The sequence below is a fragment of the Idiotropiscis lumnitzeri genome, chromosome 4, assembly GCF_059441095.1.
Source record: "Idiotropiscis lumnitzeri isolate Australia: NSW breed Sydney's pygmy pipehorse chromosome 4, RoL_Ilum_1.0, whole genome shotgun sequence".
Classification (NCBI taxonomy): domain Eukaryota; kingdom Metazoa; phylum Chordata; class Actinopteri; order Syngnathiformes; family Syngnathidae; genus Idiotropiscis; species Idiotropiscis lumnitzeri.
The window spans coordinates 15,524,773-15,545,020 of record NC_142394.1 but is presented as its reverse complement, the minus strand read 5'-3'; the positions used below and the strand labels follow the sequence as shown (position 1 = coordinate 15,545,020).

Below are 20,248 nucleotides of genomic sequence, written 5' to 3'. Positions count from 1 at the left end.
AGGATTCTTCACTTTGATTCCCACAGACAGTGTTTCCCGTTAAGAGGCTCCATTCTGTGACCTTGAAGTCGCTGCTTTGAAAAGCAGCCGGTGCATCTTCATTAGTTGACCGCTCGATGGTGCAACCTTGAACAAAAAACCACCTCTGAGGATGAGAAACGTCATGTTCATAGCAGCAAATCCGTGTATCCCCGCTCGGCTGACATTTCATTATTGAATGTGGGAACCCCAAAATAGAATCATTATGTTTGGTTCTTACATGAGGATGGAACTATACTGTCTCCAGACAGGTGCTTCAGTTTTTTTTGCAGTTCCAGGTTTTTTCAATCACCTTGAAAACTACAGTACAAATGGACACAATAAATATATGTGTATATATATATATATATATATATATATATATATATATATATATATATATATATATATATATATATATATATATATATATATATATATATATATATATATATATACATAAACATAAACATATAAAAGTCACTTAGTCGCATTTTGGGGGGAAATTTATTTTTCAAAAACCGACATCAAGAAAAGTAACGCTTGGACGCGCCTCCAAAATCCCGGCCCCCTAATCGTGGGTATGTTAGGAAGTACATTCCAAGCATTGACTGCTTCTCTCCAGCCATTCGGAAACGCAGATAGTTGTCAGATGTACCACTTAGTTATTCAAAGTGTCCTATAAAAGGAGTGCTGGAGCCCAATGCGCCAGGCAGTAAGTACAAGGAAAGAAAAGTGTTACAGCCCGAACTGCTGATTGCTTTATAACATAGACTGTGTTTGGAAATTAATGGAAGGAAAGTATGCTGCAGCTCTCGATACACACGCTCATAGTGAGCCAAGGTTGAATCCTGTTCGTTTCTTGCGCCTTTGTATATAGTAAATCCTTGTTATGGCAGACGCTGCATGCTTGGAGTGACAGCAGAGTTACTCCGCACATTAGTTTTCAAGATTAAAGTTCTTCTTGGTCTTCTTCTTCTTCTTCCACTGTCTTTTGGCGCTCTTATTTTGTATGAAAATACACTTTGTCATCACTTATGTTGTCTCAATTTTTTTTTCCGCACCTCTCAGCAAATCCCAGATGTTTCTCCGACCGGTCGCTGGACAACACTGGTGCCACTGCTTTTTATTCTGGTTGTGGCTGCTGTCAAGGAGGTCATTGAGGATCTGGTAAGAACAACTTCAAATACTTGTACTGTATTTCAAAAGTACCTAGTCTGCAATACATTGTCTACTGCGAGACATTCTTTCCTGGAAGCATTAATAGTCACATGATCCTGGTAGGACGCATGTAAACTTACGCTAGCACACGTATACTGTGTACATATGCAAGCACACGCTCATTTCATGTAACAGCTGTGCCTGCCTGGGTCACCATAGAATTAATTAACCTATACACTGTATGCACCAAGGCGGTTAGAACACACCAAATTAAACAGCTGTTTGCCCTTTAGCATATATCAAATATTAATATAGCGTTTCATTCACAATATCTGATTTCTGGTCAAGTGTGAACTCAATGCGTCAGACTGTATTGCAGTGGTGCCGCTACGTAATCCTGTCTGCAAGTCCCAGTGGACAGCCACTCTATACTGTCCGATTCGATCTCGTTGTGAAGACCCGAGTGCACCACTTTTTCCCCACCCTTCTCCTGGTATGTTGTGTGGGGAAAAGCATGGCAATGGAGTGTGTTCTTGATTCCCGTCTTTGGAGATAAAGGTCACCCACGCTCACATCTCTTCCATTGTCTGTTCACACCTCACAAGTTTACCTGATGGGGCTGCAACGCTGAGCCACGACAGCAACCTGTTTGTTATGTTTGTTGCCCGGTGAAAGGCAACTGTCTGATAAGTAGGGCCCCACCGAATGTAATTAATTTGGCAGCCTATTTAACTGGTATTAAACCTTTTAAAATATTTGACTTTACAGAAAAATCAGCTTAAAAAACAATTTAAATTGAAAAAATAAAGATAAGCAAATACTATAGGACATAGTATTGTAAAACAGTCAAATGTTTAACCTGTAATTTATATCTTCATTGTTGCAAGCGTTAAAGAGGAAGTAAACCCCATTTTGTCACTTTCTGTCAATTGAAAATGACATCACAATTGCTCAGGGCTCAGGTGATGACCAATCACGACTCACCTGTTTTCTGAAACGGAGCCTTGGTTAGTCGTTAACTGAGCACTGAGCCACTGAGATGTCGTTTTCAGTCCACAGAAAGTGGCAAAATGGCTGCAAAGAACGGGTCCAAAAACGACTGGATTTTCTGCTCATATTAACTCATACTAACAATTATAACTCATATTCCACAAACGCCATATTAATTGTGTTTCGGCAAGTGGCGCCGCAGAGAACATATTCTTGTTTATCCAATTTTGGGCTTGACTTCCCCTTTAAGGGACCGAAAATGTTTTTGCATTAATCATTTTCTGAAGTCTCAACAGCCAGATCTTGACAGATATACAACCAAAATGTGCGTGATCCTTTAAATAATCCACCAATTTAGGACAAAAAATATTGCAGTAATAATGCCAGAAATGTGGGAAACCCAATTTAATTCCCAAAACTAACGACTCAAATTTGTTGTTTTGATGTAATGCTAACAATTAGTTGTTTTGCCTTAACTCTCGACACTGCAGTATTATATTCCGCAGTCTCCACTTTGCTGCAGTGCTGTTTTTTGCCACTGCGTCTCATATCTCGGATAAAATTTGTTTCCTCACCTTAGCCAACAGCAACAGAATAAATACAGGAAATGCTGGTTCTCCTGGACTGCCGTTTCCATTGTTGTTTGCCTTCAATGCAGCATGGTATTTGAGAGCGCTGACAAGTAAAAGGGGAAGGGATATAAATGCGGGTCTAATCTGACATGTCTGGTTTGCGTCGCGAGCAGCAAGAAAAATGGTCGAATGAAATTAGCCGACAGCTCTTGCACACGAGATGATGGATGAGCTTTTCCGTCGCACCGAAAACTTTTCCTGGTCTCCATGCAGCTGGCGAAAGGTTGAATCCATGTGACACTGCCCGCCTTTTCATTACACACAAGAGTGCGTTGCCGAGATGCACGACTTGATTCGACCGGAGCCTTAAAAGCGAGTGCGCAGGAATGCACCAATTAGCTTTTAATTGAATTAGCACTGGAGTAGATCAGAGCAAGCTAAAAGAATGTAAACACTTCATCTTGTAGGGGTCGTGAGAGGATACGTCCACGCCTCTCTTATCAGGGCCAGCACACATTGCAGTTGCTGGATGCCACTTGACAAGACCTCAAACATCAGCACTCTTGATGGCATGACTGTTTGGCCAGTGGGACGCAAGGGCAAATAATAGTGCTGATTTGCACTCATACACGTGACCATCCAGTAGTAAGTCTTCCAACTAGAACACCTTCATCAGGCCCAAACAATCCCAAGCATGCCTATTTGACTTGTCCTAGAGGTTTTTGTCATAGAAATAATGACTTGATTGAGCGATAGATACTGTTTCACTCTATTTCTGTACCTAGTAGTTACCACGACATGCTCTTTTCAACACTCTGCTGAATTGACAATATAAGTGAACTGTAACGCATTGTCAAAATAAATTTTTTGAACCACACCTTCCTTTATACAGATCTGCACCGATTATTAAATGGGCTCTGCTTTGACGCATGCTCCACCTATTTTTGAAATGTGGTGTTGTTTTTTTGTTTTTACAAGCAACAAACCACACTCCGCCCAAACGCCTCACACTCTTTTTTTTTTTGTGCTTTGTGAAACATCAATCATTTTGAGCGAGTATAGATATCATAACTGTCGGGCAGAAACCTCTTATGTCCAAATTTGGTCAAATTCAAAATTTTCTACAAATCTATAGTTTTTTTTTAACCAAGGTAGAGTGTGGAAAATATCCTGAAAGCAAATGTTTTAACTCTGTTGGACCCTTCAACAGTTTGACAAGTTTTGTAACTCACTCTGCTGGAGCCTCACTTGCAATATGCCTCTCAAGATTGAAAGTTGCAGCGAGTAAAAAGTCCTTGATAGATGATAGAGAATGAAAATACAATAGTGTGTTGATACATTGAAGGAGGGCCTTTGAAATAGTTTGGCAAGATGATGTAACCACGTTGGGTAGCTTTGGAAACTGTTAAGGCCTTTTGCCTGCAGGCTTGGTGCAGCTGCAGAACTTGCTGGCTTGGTTGGCGCTGATGGCATGACAGTAAAATTTTTATCAATGATAGAGCCAACTACATTAACAATATTTCAGTGAAATTTTATTTATTTATTTTTTTAATAAAAAAACCTTTTCCTTCCCTACTAAGTAGCAGTTTTGCTGATGCAGGAATACGGCCAGAGCGCAACAATTTCACACTCAGTATGCAATGTAGTCCACATTAGTGCAAAATACAACCACAATAAGACGCAGATTTTGCCTCCTACCAAATACAGCATGTGTTTCACGTCATTATAAGCTCATGAAATTGGGGTAGCTAAGTAATTGGCTGCTGTGTGTACCGGTATATGTTAAGCATTATGCAAGGTAGTGATTCACAAATGCCTTCCTAGTTACTGTAAGTTGTATAATTTTGCCAAATGTCAGTTATTATTAATGTTCGTGTTATTATTTGTTAAATGACTGCCATGAATCACGCCATTGCATTAACTCACCTGTTTTCTTTACAAACTCACTCTAATGCTCTCGTCAACCAAATCTGATTTTTCTTGTAATACTCGATTTGCATAATCATCATTCCATTTTCTTCTTTCATTCTAGAAACGACACAATGCTGACAGTGTTGTCAACAAAAAGGAATGTCAAGGTACGGAAAACATTGCGGTGGTGCTCTTTTTGTCAGGTAACAGTTTAAATATGTCAATTCATTTTGACTTCCTCTTTCTGTCTGTCCCTTCCGTTCATGTCACACAGTGTTACGAAATGGCGCCTGGGAGATTGTGCATTGGGAGAAGGTATGCAATAATAATATTAACTCAGATGTGCCATTCCTAACAAGATAGTTTGTTATTAGTGCGCCGGTTTTACTATTGATTGGGGATCATGTGCACATGTTCACACAATGCACAGCATACCCACACTGATCCATGAATGGTTCAAGCATCTCATTAAGCCAACATTTCCATTCCAACTCGTGTCAAAGGCGAAGTCAAGCAAAGAATCTGCACATTCACAATACAGTTGTTTTATTTGTCCCTGAAACAAAAAGCTATTACAAAAAATAATTACCCTTGGTCTTTATTATAAAACATTACCAGTTACATGTTACATGGAGCAGAGCAATTCTTTTTTTCTTCAATTTGGAAATACTTATACATTATTTGTGTATTTCCTTATGTAGCAGAAAATCATGAACATAAAACGTTTATGAGTTCATCATGAATATTCCTGGCCACTGTGGACAGAAATGACTGTATTACTATGTGCCTTGAATATTTTAATGCTTATTACATCATCTTTATGCATATTGTTAAAGCAGCTAATTTCCTGGTTGGTTCCCCACATTATTTAGTGCCTTTTTCTTACAGTACGGCTTGTCCATGTTAGATTTTACTCCTTGCCTGTAGCTGCATTTCATTGTAGTATTACAGTGCGTTTAAGTTTCATTTTTGCTTAATAGAAAATGTGGTGCCTTTCAAATCTTGAATCGTGCCATTCTCTGTATTTCTTTTCATCACTGTATTTCACGGTCGCGGTCCCTCCGTCTATTGTATGCACCGCAATGACTGACCAGTCTATTTTTGCAGGTTGAAATGGGCGATGTTATTAAAGTAAATGAGCGTGAATCCGTGCCTGCAGACGCTGTGGTTTTGTCATGCAGGTATCAAGAGTCCACTCTGACAATTACTACTTGGGATTGTCTCCATCCTCTGCCCTTGCTGCCTTTCAACTTTTATCTTCAGCCTAAAGAAATGATGGTTTACCAACATGGAAATAGCTGTAATGTCTTGTTTTAAATTGTGGCTACATTTCAATAATCACACATCCTAACAACAAAGATGTATAGCTTGAGACCCATCATTTCTTTTGGTGGGACAGCAGCAATGCTATTTTTCTCGATAGGCTCCTCCCCTATTTTAAAATCAGATGAAGGACCCTCAGGACTGACAAACGGTTACCTTTCTCCTCTCATGTGTTTGCTCTTTGTCTTTCCGTTCTTTCCTTTCCCGCCACCGCTAACATCAGGTGACTGTTGGGGAAGTGGTCAGAGCTGCCAACGGCGATCACCTCCCGGCTGACCTCGTCATACTGTCGTCCAGGTCAGGAAAACCAGAGATGTTACCAAGGCAACAGCTGTTGCAAAGACGGGGCCAGACATTCAGAAGCTGGTCTCAGAAGCTCGTTTGCATGCTTGAGGGGAAAAAGGAAGGAGCTTGTGATTGCCTTCCAGATGTTGCATGTTGCATGGCTTATATGGACGGGCAAAGTGAACATTTCCTGCCATATTTGCATGATGGCACATTCCAAGAATGGAATATGTACCGTATCTTGGAATGAGAGTTAAAAATGTTCTGCCTTTCGAGAGTAATTATAAGTCATTTTTTGTGCTTCATATTTTGTAGAAATCTGCTTAAATTGCAACTGTTTCAGCGAAAAACAAAACACAAAAACAGTTATTTAATTGATGACACCATTCTCATCACTGAAAATGCTGATCTGAGAAAGACGCTGGTCTTTTCACTTTGTTAAAACAGTCAATATGTGGTTTGCTTTGAGGATGCCTAAAAGCAATTTTTTTTTTTTTTTTTGGTGGGGTGCACGCGTCACTTTTTCTGGCAACGGAGACAAACACTATTGTCTACTATACTCAGAATTGTTGTGTGGGCTGGTCGTGCCTGGAGCACGCCAATATCCACTTACCCTGTGGACATTTAAGTTTGGTCTCTCTCCAATCTCATATTGAGCTTTTTCAACACGTTAGGACCACCGTACTTTTGTCCGTTCTAGTAATGCTGAAGTAAAATATATCGGAAAGTCAACATTTTCAAATTCTGTTTGTTGTTTTATCAGTCAGCCCATTTACATACTGTACCACCAAAATGCAAACATTAGTCTTAAGAAGGAAAAGGAAAAAAAAAAACATTAATCCTTATAGTTGACAATGAGTAGGACGAAAAGGGAGTCATGATTCAACCAATGGCGTTAAGGCCATCATTGGAATTCTTAACTCAACATAATTGTTATTCCTTTAACTTTTTGTTTAATTTTCCCATTTGACTCAAAGTAGCCTTTAGTGTGAATTTGAGTGAGGTAAATTTCAGTCTATAGGTGCCCTGCGATTGGCTGGCAACCAGCTGAGGGCGTAACCCCAGTGATAGGAAAATGAAGCTTCAAAATTGCTTCATGTACCAGCTGTTGTATTTTTGAGTCCTCTAGATGGCACTGTTGGTTTAAATAAAGGGCTTAAAAAATGGCAAGTTATGCTTTCAGCCCAATGTTGAACAGAGAGTGCCATCTACAGGAGTCCAAAAATACTACAACTGTTTCATGAAACAGATTTGAAGCTTCATTTACCCATCACAAGCGTACCGGTCCTCTCACCCAAAGTCAGCTAGTATAGGCTTCAGCTCACCCGTGACCCTAATGAGGATAAACACAATAGAAAATTGATGACTTTTTTTCCATCCGTCTCATTGCTATGCCTGGGATGGTAACCACTTCATACCATCATTGGCTGGCCAACTGAACCTGAGTCCCAACTAAATTTGTTCTTAGCAAGGCAGATAACGTGATTTTTGTTAAGAAGCTGCCATTACATATTGGATGGTTAACAATAACAGCAGCATTTTCTTGATGCCCCCTCCTTCCCATGTCTGGACTTGCCCTCTCTAAAACAAAGAGCTGTTCACAAAGAGTCGCGAGCAGTGTCCTGGCATGCTCTACCACTGTCCCTGTGCCCAAAATCCGTCAGAAGCTCATTTGTCTGCTCTGCTTCTTGTGCTCTGCACGCCCTCTCGCTCACATCACGCCACTCTGGAGTTTTCTCTCTCCTCCTGTCTCGACCCCTTTTTGTTGTTTAATATTGTTCAAACTGCCTGTGAATTAAGAATACTTCTCATTTGTGTAACTTTAAAGTAGGCTGGTGCACAGAAACATTGTATAAGTTAGTATTATATAGCCTAGATTTGTGTTTATTAAAATCCGCCCTACTTTTACTTTCTTCTCCTCGTCACGTGACAATGTTGATTCATTTATATGTGATTTATTAACCAGCTCTTTTCTGGTTTGACGTCATTCTGTTCTTTCCCCAACAGTGAACCACAGGGAATGTGCTACATCGAAACATCTAATCTAGATGGTGAAACAAACCTCAAAATCAGACAGGTACATTTTTGAAACTTCAAATTTTGTGTGGCATACTTGGTTGTATCAATGTTTCTGTTAACAGTGGCACATGAAATAACAACATCAACAGGGCCTGCAAATGACATCCGACTTAAAGGACATTGACAGCCTGATGCGTCTCTCAGGGAGGATGGAGTGCGAGACCCCAAACCGCCATCTGTATGAGTTTGTTGGGAACATCCGACTGGATGGGCACAGGTGGGCTTATTTGTTAAGCTCTACATGTTGACTGAAGATTCCCCACCCCCAGAAAGCGTTTGAAGACCATCGGGATACCATTGTTTATATATTGTTCCGTACTATTCTATGTGCCCCTAAATGATTTCCTGGCTGAAAACAATATATTCAAAAAGGTTACGAAACTTTAAGGACAGCACGCTGTTTGACCCATCAAGTTTGCAGCTGTTCGTATAATCCTTTTTAACCTGTTGAGATATGAAACTTTTGCCCATCCATTAACCCAGAGCTGAGTGCATTGTTTACTGAAGGCACCTGGTTCACTCCAATCCAATTACAGATTTGTTCAAAGGCTGTGTCACTGGGGGCAAAATGCATTTTTTTGAGGGAATGGATATAATGTTATCACATTATGATTTGATCAGCCAGGGACTAAAAAGCTTCCCTGACTAAGCAATTTCCAGAAGAACGTTTGTCTTTTAGAGGGTTTAATTGCATCATGTTCCTTTTTTCTGTCAATCAATTTTTTTTTTTTTTTAATGTAGTGACTTTGCTTCCGTCCATCACCTGACCATACACAACAACACATGAAATCAGGGGAAATGTGAAACTTTGGTAGAGACTGTGTGTAGTCTACATACTGTATCCATGTATCGTTTTTTTCCACTACAGCACAGTGCCACTTGGACCAGACCAGATCTTACTGAGGGGAGCCCAGCTGCGGAACACACAGTGGGTTCATGGTGTGGTGGTCTACACGGGTCATGACACAAAACTTATGCAGGTATTACATATGGATTCTGTGTATCTGCTAAACTGCCAACCTCCGGAAGAAAGAGGACAGACGCATATTGTCCGCTTTCTTTAGTTTGGAAGTTGGCTTTCAGGATGCAATGCGCCGCCTGCAGGACTGGAGTGAAATGGGATTTATCTCAACTGAGTAAAGTTCATGGTGATACAAAGCTTTTAAATATGAATTTTGGTCAATTATTATAATAAAATTAATAAGTTACGGCATTTATAGGAGGTAAATGATTGCACTGCAGCATATTTTGATGGTTAAAATCTTGAGTTTGCATGCCTAATAAGGATTTGTCTGCTATTCTTGTCCTTAAATATGATTCTTTTTTCTCTTGCAACTATTAGTACGGTACACTAACTCAGAACCAAAGGCACTTATCAGATAATATGTCAACATCGACAAACACTTCCTCCTTTTTTTGCCTTGTCAGAACTCCACTCGGCCCCCGCTGAAGTTGTCCAACGTGGAGCGCATCACCAACTTTCAGATTCTGGTTCTGTTTGGCTGCCTGCTGGCCATCTCGTTGGTCTGCTCTGTGGGCCAAACCATCTGGAAGTACCGGTGTGGCAATGACGCCTGGTACATGGACCTCAACTGTAAGATTTCCCCCTGAGGCCGCACGCCGCCTCTCATTGCACATATTTGATCTCACTTGTGTCCATATCAGCTTATTTCTTTGTCGTTTTAAGTTACTACCTTAAATGCTGGTATGTACGTGTCTTTTTATTTTGTTAAGTTGCCTCAGTTAAGCAATGTTTCTCATAACAAGTGAAATATGTGGCAATGTGGGAATGATCGGATTCCCTGTTAACTGATGCATAGATGTGTTGAGTGCGAAATGGTTGAATATCACTGCGCTGCTGTACCTTTTTTTTGTTCCCTTTCTAATGTTGTGTTTGATTTTGTTGTTTTTCTTTGTTGTCGTTTTTTTAACAGCTCCAGGTAACAACCATTTAAAAGCCTTGGCCATCCGTGAATGACCTCCCCTTACTAACCCCTTACTGAAGCTCTGCCTATGCTAAGCAAATGAGGCCCCCTACCCTCGCCCCCTATACGGTTGCCCAACTTTGTATGGGCCCGTTCCCGTGGACAAGCACATACCAGGGATCCAACGATAGGTGTTCCCCTCCAGCTCTCTCTTACACCTTCGTCTAGTTATTTTCAGTGCCTGTTGCAAACAGTGTCTCACGTGTCCTCCATTTTTATTTTGATTATCTCCCTTTTTTTTTTTTTGTGCTACGTGAAACACTTTGCCACTCCCAAGCTTTTGACAACGATCCCTCATTCTTCTCCAGAATGAGTAGTTCTCCCCCTGGTATTGACTGGAGGTCATACTCCGGGAGCTGTTCGCAGCAGGAGGCCGCGTACATGTTTATGGATTGAGCACAACATGTGGCGCAGGGGCTGACATTTTACAAATGCCTTTGTGGCAATCTTTTCAAACCGCCACAAAAAGGGTAAGAGGAGTCATGCAAACCTAGTCGTCGTCTGGTTCATTTGTAGATGTTTCCGGGCAACACTTTGTGATAAAATTGACTTACATTGATTGTAAAGCTTCTCAAAATCAGTACGCCTACCTTTGATTTCGTTTACATTTTTAAATCGTCAATCAAGTTAATTCAAAAAGCACTTCTCAATATCATTTAAGATTTAAGAGCTTTCTAAACAACTAGAGGATACTCGCTGGGATTAGTGGCGGTTGGCTCCATCCATTCATGCCCGCACTCTACCACCCAGCAATTTTTACCCAGTTTCCAAAATCTCCGGGATCATATTTAACATGGTACCTTGGACAACTGAGTATAATTCCATGCAATACCGATTTTTTTTTTTTATTTTTTTTTTTTACTGGTTTACAAATGTTATTGTTCCATAAACTAACCTAGAATGTGTTTTTCTTATCAGATTTTCACATGGATTATAAGTGTGTCATTGTTCAATAACCATCAGTGACATAATTAGTACATCTTTTTTTTTTTAAAAGATGGTCGATGTAGCTAAAGTAAAATGTAGATGATTGAATTGGAATCTGTTGGAGTCACAGGAACTGCATTTGATCATCTGCCACAGTTTCATAGGCTTTGCATGAATTCTCAATCCTTTTCGCCCACATAATACAGCTATTTGTTTGGATTTGTGATTGTTGGTTCATTTGAAAAGCTCTGGTGTGCAAAGTGATCATCGTGGTACTTCAGCCATTACTCTGTGCCCTGATAGGCCTGTAAGAGAGGTTGTGTTCTGGTCGATTTAAACTTGCATTACGACTTACACTCCCCCCCTTACACGGTGCTTCATTGGTGCTCTATTGGTTTTGGCGAGGGGTTTAAAACTGATTTAAACTGCTTGAGGGGCAGTGTAAGTCATAAAGCAGGGGTCCATCTTGAGACTGATTGTACCACCATAAGGAGCCTGTTGAGACTCTTTCCAGTGTGCATTGTCCAGCCTGTGACAAAAGAGAGCGGTGGTTAGCCTGTCCAATTATTTAGCATCACATGCGCTCGTAAAGCAAAAATGATTGTAGGCTCGCCATTCGCCAATATTGAGGAGATGAAGAGAAGAATCGGCATTAGCTGGCCACGCACCGCATCCCGCAGGCTCGTATGTCACTGAAGCCCGGTGAATAATTAATGTGACTTTGAGCGGTCACCGAGTGCTGAGGATGGCAATCGACGACATTAAACCTGTGTACTGTGATAACGATGCAGATCGAGGCCAAAGAGTGCAGATTGGTAAATATTTATGCCTTCAGGCAACCGGCTAGATTGTACTCTTTAGTAAAATAGAAAGGAAGTCAATCAAATGAACAACTGGCTTTCCTCCACCAAAGCCTTTTAATTTTCTTTTACTATCATTTTAGGTAAGTCCTCATACTCAAATGTACGCAGCCAATTTGCAAAAAAAAAAAGAAATAAGTGCATCTTCGACTAAAACGTGTTGCTGTGACTGGTTGATGATGGTTGGTAAGTGTTAAAAGTAACATTCAAATTACAGTGGAACCTCTGAAGTTCAATCCAAAGTGTCATAATAGTGAACAAATCGGTGTTCCTCACGGCGAATTTGGCCCTCTTTGAGTAACAGTTTTCAGTTTTTCTGATTTCTATTTTTGGGCTTGGTTAAAGCGGTGTCCAGCGATGTTCTTTCTCCCCTGCATCCTTCCCCCCATATATAAGAACTTGATTGGCATCGTTCACAGCAGCGGTTTCCTGGCACGGTTAGCTAGCTACATTCTGAATATGAATCTTCCCTTTGGATGGTCCGCGTAAGAGCGCTTCTTTGTCGGCCATGATTGCGCGACAGCTTGCAAACGTCAGATGACTAAACTAAACTCAGAAATCAGGTGAGCCGTGATTGGTTGTTACCTGATCTCTGAACAATTGGGATCTCACTTTTGAATCAACAGCAAGTGGCAAAATTGCCAGCGTCTGAGATGGATTAAAACGTGCATTTTGTTGCTTAATTATGTACCGTTAACGTGATATTAATCACAATGCCATGTTTAGATTAGTGGGCGTCCATAGAACATAATTTTGTCAAATAAAATTGGGACTTCCCCATTGTGGGCATTCAACTTGAGGGGTTTCACTGTACTGAGTACGCTCCTGGTGTGGTTTTTGCTCTCGTGCATGCCCTGCAGTGTTCTTTGCAACCAAACAGCCGACTTTTTGAGTGAAGGGACCTAACAATATGGCGATGCAGTGGTCATCATTAACACACTGGCGTCATCCGCCCGCTCTTTTCCACTCCTTGTTGGTTGGCAATGTGCTATGGACTGAATCTCCCCTCCTTTGTCTTGACAGCATCCAGTGCGTTTGTCTGCCTCTCCCCCCACCACAATTCTGAGCCCCCCCTGTATTTGTTGTACCAGTAGCGGTATAGCTTCCATCCCTCCATCCGTTTGTCCGTTTTGGTTTGTTTTGCTATGTCATGGCAAGGGGCCCCTCCTCTCAATGCTAAGATGAAGTTGGCTTGAGGAAGGTAACTCTTGCAAGCTCCCGCAAGCTGTGGAAAGGTAAATGACATCCCTCCTGTTTTCATGTTTAGTGTCCGTGGGGTTGTATGTTGATCATTGCCACTTTTTGGGATGCGGGAGGCAGGGAGGGTGAGGGAACGGCATCATTTTGCATAGTGCTTCATTTGGAATTCATTGCCTGGATCATGCTGGATGCCAAGGCTGCTGCTGTGACACTAATAACAATGGCGACACCTAAGTCCCTCACTGTCAATCTCTGGGACGTTAAATTTGACTCATGGGTGAGAGGATGGGTTAATTTCCAGCTAATGCTCCGTGTTAGCCCAACACACTCTCCCTGCTTTGGGATAATAGGGACCATTTGCTGGAAGTAGCTGCGGGCTCTTAACATTTAACCGACGGATGCTCAACCAACCGGCGCTGACGAGCCTCCTGTGTATCACTTCCTGTGTCCAAACCCGTCTCCCCTCGATAGATGGCGGGGCGGCGAACTTCGGCCTCAACTTCCTCACCTTCATCATCCTGTTCAACAACCTGATCCCCATCAGCCTCCTGGTCACACTGGAGGTCATCAAGTTCATCCAGGCATTTTTCATCAATTGGGTGAGTTGAGAGGTTATACTCTCAAATATGTACTGTATGGATCTTTGTGGTGCTGTGTTCTGCATATTGTTGATGGTTCAACTGAGAAATTTTTTCCAGTAGCAATGTCAATCTCTATTTCTCACATCTCATAATGTTGTCTGTGCCTGTAAAAGGACATTTACTACTCACAAAACGTTAGTGATGGGATATTCCGTTTTCATCTGAAATTTCAAGATGAACCTAAAATCCACTGTAACATTTAAAGGTAAATTGAATTTGACCTTCTCCAAAGGTTTTAATCCAAATTTGCAGCTATGCAATGTTTTAGTACTTTTTGTACAACTTGCTGTTCTAACTAGAAACTGAATAACAACATTCAATACAGGTGTTTATTCCATGAACATTTCCAAGGATTTCCACCTCGATGCGTTTCTGTGCTCTTCCAGTTTCTTTTGCAACCTGCCGATGGCCACTTCTTTGTCAGGGAAAAAGCCCCTTTTGATTTTGACTGCTGCCAAACCGAGCGATAGCTGCAGAATTACCCAAAAAACTGTCCCTTTTTGCACTTGATTGTTTCGTTGAAGGATGTCGGTTTGAAACGTATCATGAGTTGATGCGATTGTTCTTTGTGACCTCGCCAGGACACTGATATGAACTACGAGCCTACAAACACACCTGCCATGGCCCGCACCTCCAACCTGAATGAAGAGTTGGGTCAGGTAATAAAAAGCAATGTGCCTTATCTTTGACGCTATGATTGTCTTCCATCTTGAATGTCCTCTTCCTCCTGTGCAGGTGAAATACATTTTCTCTGACAAGACGGGCACGCTGACCTGCAATGTCATGCAGTTTAAGAAGTGCACCATTGCTGGTGTTGCCTACGGGTACGTAACGCCCCTCCTTCTCCACGCTCCACGTTTCTCCCTATGTCCCCTTCCTTGCTTCCTACTCTGTCACCTTCACCTTCGTTTGTACATGTTGTTTTTTTCTCCTCCCTCAACTTATTAGCGGCTTTGTCACAGCTCCAGAGCTATAAATAAAAGCTGCATAGACACTTGACAGCTCCTCTGCTGTTTTTGTCCAACATTTTGTAGAGCAGAGGAGCATCTGCACCTATTTTCCATGAGCAAACCACTCATTTCATTAAACCACCCTCAAACGTTTTACTCTTTCGGGAAGAAAGACATTTGCTTGAGAGTGAAGTGCTAGAACTAGCCATTTTGGGCATGACAGTTCGTGATTAATCCCTTTACCATTCAATTAAAAGCCTGATTGATGATGTGCAGACAAAAAGGTTTGATTAGGACTGCACCCCCCCACCCCCACCCCTCACAAAAAAAAGTTGGACATCAGTTATTCCAACAATTAAGATGCAGGAGGTCAAATTATTTATTTATTGAGCTATCATTACATTTTACCTTAGTCTAAATTAAGAAGAAATACGTTTCCATCAATTTTTTGTTTGTTCACGAGAAGAGCAAAATAACGAGCATACAAGAGTGGAATAGAAAAGCAGCAATTTAAGTCTTTCAATCTAAATATGGATTGGTCCTAAAACATTATGAATGACTTCTTCCCACAGGTGACTTAAGCAGCGCAAATTTAGGTGTGCCCTCTACTGATTACTGCCAAATTATAAACGCTATCTTAGATTAACTGATTTAAATATTCTTACAAAGAACGTTTTATTTTATTTTGGGTTTTTATTAACCAGGCGCTGGATGATTGGTATGGATGGACTAACGCACGTGAAGTCTGTCAGCCTGGGTCCAAAGCTCTCCCTAATGCACCTTAGTCAGCCTCCAGTCTGTGCAAAAATCCTCGCCAAAATATTGCTTTTATTTCTAATTTATGGAAATAAGTAAAGATGACTTTTAATGAGGCAAAGCTTCAACATCATTTGTGACTTAGTGACATATTTCTGTACATTCATTTTTCCCACTCAACACACAAGCTGGCGTTGCCGTGAGACACTTTGCCGTCTATTCCCATCGCTGATGTCCTATTTCACTGCTTGCCTAAGGTGACGTCAAGTTTCTTTAGTAGTGTTGTTATTAAATAGCGTTGCGTGCGTCTTTGTCTGGAATAAACAAACTCCGCTGTTTTGAGTTTTGTGCATTAACGGAAAAATGTGTGAAAATCTTTTTTTTTTTGTAAGGGAAACACGAGAACATTTTTAGCACAAGTGTGTGCAAAGTCGTGACTTGTAATTGGGTGACACACACACACGCACACAGGCAAAGCACTGACACAACTGCCTGCATGTGTTCCTCTCCACAAATGAAGGGCTGCTGTAATTAATAAAGCCGTCCCCGAGGGTGTAGACATTAATTAATTCCACTGGAATGGAGTCCAAATCTCAAGGAGAGATGTTGTTTAGCTGAGTGAAGTGCACACAATCATCCCAAATTTGACATCCAAGTGGAAAATAAATACACTTTGATGCTGATGAGTTAATATTATATAGAAATATTTTTTACAGTTTCTAAATCAATAAGTTACGTCCATTGCAGGAAATCTTTGACTGGCTTGACACACCAAAATTCTTAATATCATTACGATTTTGTAATACTCCACATTTTAATACATTGAGATTTAAATGCGGTTTATTTACATGTATGTCATTATTAAGCTTGGACGCAGACACAAACCAAACCCTCACAACTTCGTATCATCCTGAACTATCGCATCATAATAACTCATCATTAGTATTCCGAATACATTAACGATCAGCCTTTATTCCCTTTTTGCCTTCCTACATTGGCTTCAACAGACACGTGCCCGAGACTGAGGATGGTAGTTTTGCGGAGGACGACGGGTAAGATGATTGGGCTGCTTTTGTGACGTTGTAGTGCTGCCGTGCCTTTGTGGATACGTGGTTTTGAACCCAACCCTGTTCAGTGACATGTTTCTTTGTGCACATGTGAGGGAGTGGATTCACTGTGTGTAGCTATTGTGATGTGAAGACGAAGCTTTTCATCGTTTATCAGACAGTACTTTTCACCATCTAAATTCTGCAGATTTGGTTTAGGTGGCACACATGAAACCACACTAAGGATCTCTCCGTCACGCACACACACACACACACCTACACCTACACCCATGTCCACAAGTCCATCTCCAGTTGTGTTAATATGTGCAGTAACAGCATGCCACAACTATTTTTGCATGGGTGATCAGGGCCTGTTTGTTGATGCCTGGTGTTGAAGTGACTGTGAACTTTTGTCTCTTTGCTGCTTTTTCTTTCCACGGAAACTGGTTTCGAGTCTTTGATCATGCATGCGGTCCTGCTTGTATACAAAATGGGTCACCAATGCAAAGACGAACTAAAATTTTCTCTCAGGTTTATTAGATCATCAACAACAAGGGCTTTTTACAAATATTTGATGATGTTATCCAATGAGTATCTAGCAGGTGCCTCTGTGAAGTCAGCAGCTGCTGGCCCCCAACTGTTGCGTTTGGGTTTGTGAATATTTTGGGTCTTACAAGATGAGCATGACTTCATTCTTGATAAATACAACTTTTTCTCTTTGACTATTATGATAGTTGTCACAATGTTATTTGTTTTCTTTTTTTGCATAGTCCCAAATGTCCTTGACTTTGTAAGCATGAAGATTTTCACCCAAACATTAAGTTTAGGAATAAGGCTCTTTCTGCCCCTATAGTATGTATATATGGGGGTACTTGTGATGCGATATTATAGTGACAATTAAAAAATATATATATCATGCAATAATGCATCAATGTGGCTTTCTGAAGAGGGGAATTGCGCACGCACAGTTGTCCTTCAAACTGACCAGACATACTGTAATATTTTTTATTTTTTTCCATATCTATCCATCCATTATCCGAACCACTTTTCCTCACCAGGGTCACGGGGGTGCTAGCGCCATCTTTGGGCAGTAGACAGGACTACACCCTGAATTGGTTGCCAGCTAACTGCAGAAGTTTTCATTATGAAAACATAAAATTTCCCCTTTTTTTTTCAATGAAAAGCTAATTTGAGAGCAAGAAGAGCATATCCAGGAAACAGAGGCCACCATTATCGTCTTAGAGTTGTTGTATTGCAGTCACAACTAATCTTGGAATGAAATGAAATGATGCCACACATCAGTTACAAACCCATCCCGGCCTCCAGCATATTAAGCTTTAATCTGGAAACAGCCCCCGGTAATTGATTGAGAGCCTTCAGCAACCATGTTCCTGTCGTGACGGCACCCCGCTGCACTGGCAGCCAATCAATAAGTGACCACGCTGGAGCCTGAAAGGTTTCATCAGGACCGTCAGCATGTTGACTGATGCCCGAACAGAGCTCACAGGCTCTCTTTTCTCTTCCCGTGCAGCCAGCATACTGAGTCCTTGTTGCTGTATTATCATAAGATAATGTCACATGTTAATGAGTAAGCCCCCTGCAATGTAGAGTCACTGTATGTGGTCATACATACATCATGTTTGAAGCGACGTCTGCGATCTTCGGCGGCGTTGGTGGGTCATTGTGTAAATGTGGTTGGATCAATATTCATGTTGCTTGTGTTAACACAAATTCAATCTATAAAAGAACAAAATGTGAGGCTTGTTTGATTGATTGACGAATTGCGCCTCGAAGCAGTAGGGGCAAAAATGGAGCACGTCACCTCGGTGTAATTAGTTAAGGCACTGCTGATTAAGTTTCAACTATTTAGCTGTCTAAAATAGTCTAAACTTGAGCTCCAACCGAGTTTTGGTGCAACTCTTCCAGGATGCATTGCTGTAATCCCCCTTATATTTGCGCTTTGCTATTATTCACAAATTCACCAACAACAATGGTTTTCAAATTTGTTACACTCAGTAGCACTTCAAAAAATATTTTGCTCTCCCTGTACCATCTTTCATGACCAACATTAAAATACAATAACGTAATAGGCCTAAGTGTTCATCAAAAATGAGGCACAGGATATTTTTCAATAAAGTATATAATGTATAATATTGTAAGGAACTGTAACGTTATGTACAGTTTGAACATTAGCACTGCACTTAAATATAAGAAAAGTTACTTAAAGGGGAAGTCAAGTCAAAACTTTCCTTGACAATGTGTTCTATACGCCCCCACTAGTTTAAATATGGCATTCTGCTTAATATTGCATTTGTAGAATATGAATATGACTTCCCCTTTAATGACTCATTAAAACATAAGTTCAAAATTGTTCCTACTAAATAATGAAAAATAAACATTATTAATTGCGAAGGTTTTCCACTTAACAAGGTAATACAACTGAACTGAAACATTTAATTTAGCGCTACTGGCAGACCCCGTACGACAAGTGGTACCATACTTCAAGAATCACTGACCGACACTATTGGCTTTTTTTTTTAGCGCGTATCCGCTATTTGCTGAAAAACTCGCTTATTTGTGTTTTTGTGGTCTTTCGGAAACTGGCCGAGATGTCACGGGATGCATATGACCTGAGAGACGAACATCCTTGTATGTCAGGGAGGAGCTAAGTCAGGCAAATATTCAATTTTCTACGAATTTTAGTTTGTCATCTCTCAGCAATGACTGCAAATTCTGGAACGCAGCCATAATGACCTGATTTCCTCCCGGGTGTGTTTCAATAAATCTTCCCAATAACCTCCAGATGATCTCCACCAAATTGACTCCAGCTCATCTTGTGTTTTAATTTTCATCACTGGCGTGTCCGTGGGCTTTCTGCCCTCCTGCTGGGATGGGAGTGGCCATCCGAGCGGTCCTGTAGGCTTGAAAAGACTTATGGCAACCACTGCTGGTAACATTTCTATCAACCCTGCAGTACCACGGACAAAAGCTGCTCTCGGCCTGATCTATAGAATGCTATTTATAATGGAATGGTGGATCGATCGCCACTGGACAGCCAGCGAGTGCCCGTTAGATGGGCCAACGCTATAGCTGCAGGGATAATGAAAGACATCATTTCTTTTGTTAACCAACAAACACCCCCTTAGCTTTTAACTCTCCGGTCATTTAAGATTTTATCCGTGTGTTTTTCTCATGAATCATTACTATGGCAGTAAACATTAATGGTACTCATAGGGAGCTAATTCTGTTTCTCATCCTTTATTGAGTTTGGTTTTGATTTGGCGATTTTGTGTCATTTTAAGGCATTGTTTTGCTTTTATAAAAGCATGTGGGATGGTATTTAGTCGTTTTCAGTTAACGCATGGAAGTGACCACTGTATACAGAAGGGTGTCAAAAAGTGGTACGGTCAATTATTTTGGCGCCTTTCACGACTTGCATTTGAACCGAGTTGTGTTTTCATTTGAATAGAATGTAAGAATATATTCTTGATTGCTTCTAGAACACTTGTTGGTTCAGTCTCTTCATTTCATTATTATTATCATT

At 40.9% G+C, this 20,248-nt stretch overlaps 1 protein-coding gene across 5 annotated transcripts in view; it reads left to right on the top strand.

The window, feature by feature from the left end:
- Positions 1-20,248, top strand: part of atp8a1 (ATPase phospholipid transporting 8A1) — a 96,343-nt gene that overhangs the window by 19,813 nt on the left and 56,282 nt on the right. For 2 of the 5 annotated variants that reach the window (XM_088295007.1, XM_088295011.1), the window contains exons 4-15: positions 1,090-1,188; positions 4,774-4,819; positions 4,927-4,967; positions 6,199-6,272; positions 8,268-8,337; positions 8,429-8,556; positions 9,208-9,319; positions 9,768-9,933; positions 13,783-13,910; positions 14,534-14,611; positions 14,688-14,776; positions 16,666-16,710. In XM_088295007.1, coding sequence (XP_088151133.1) covers positions 1,090-1,188; positions 4,774-4,819; positions 4,927-4,967; positions 6,199-6,272; positions 8,268-8,337; positions 8,429-8,556; positions 9,208-9,319; positions 9,768-9,933; positions 13,783-13,910; positions 14,534-14,611; positions 14,688-14,776; positions 16,666-16,710 — 1,076 coding nt within the window. Of the gene's footprint in view, positions 1-1,089; positions 1,189-4,773; positions 4,820-4,926; positions 4,968-5,759; positions 5,834-6,198; positions 6,273-8,267; positions 8,338-8,428; positions 8,557-9,207; positions 9,320-9,767; positions 9,934-13,782; positions 13,911-14,533; positions 14,612-14,687; positions 14,777-16,665; positions 16,711-20,248 lie in introns of all 5 variants that reach the window. The other 3 variants (XM_088295008.1, XM_088295009.1, XM_088295010.1) reach the window with 3 other exon arrangements.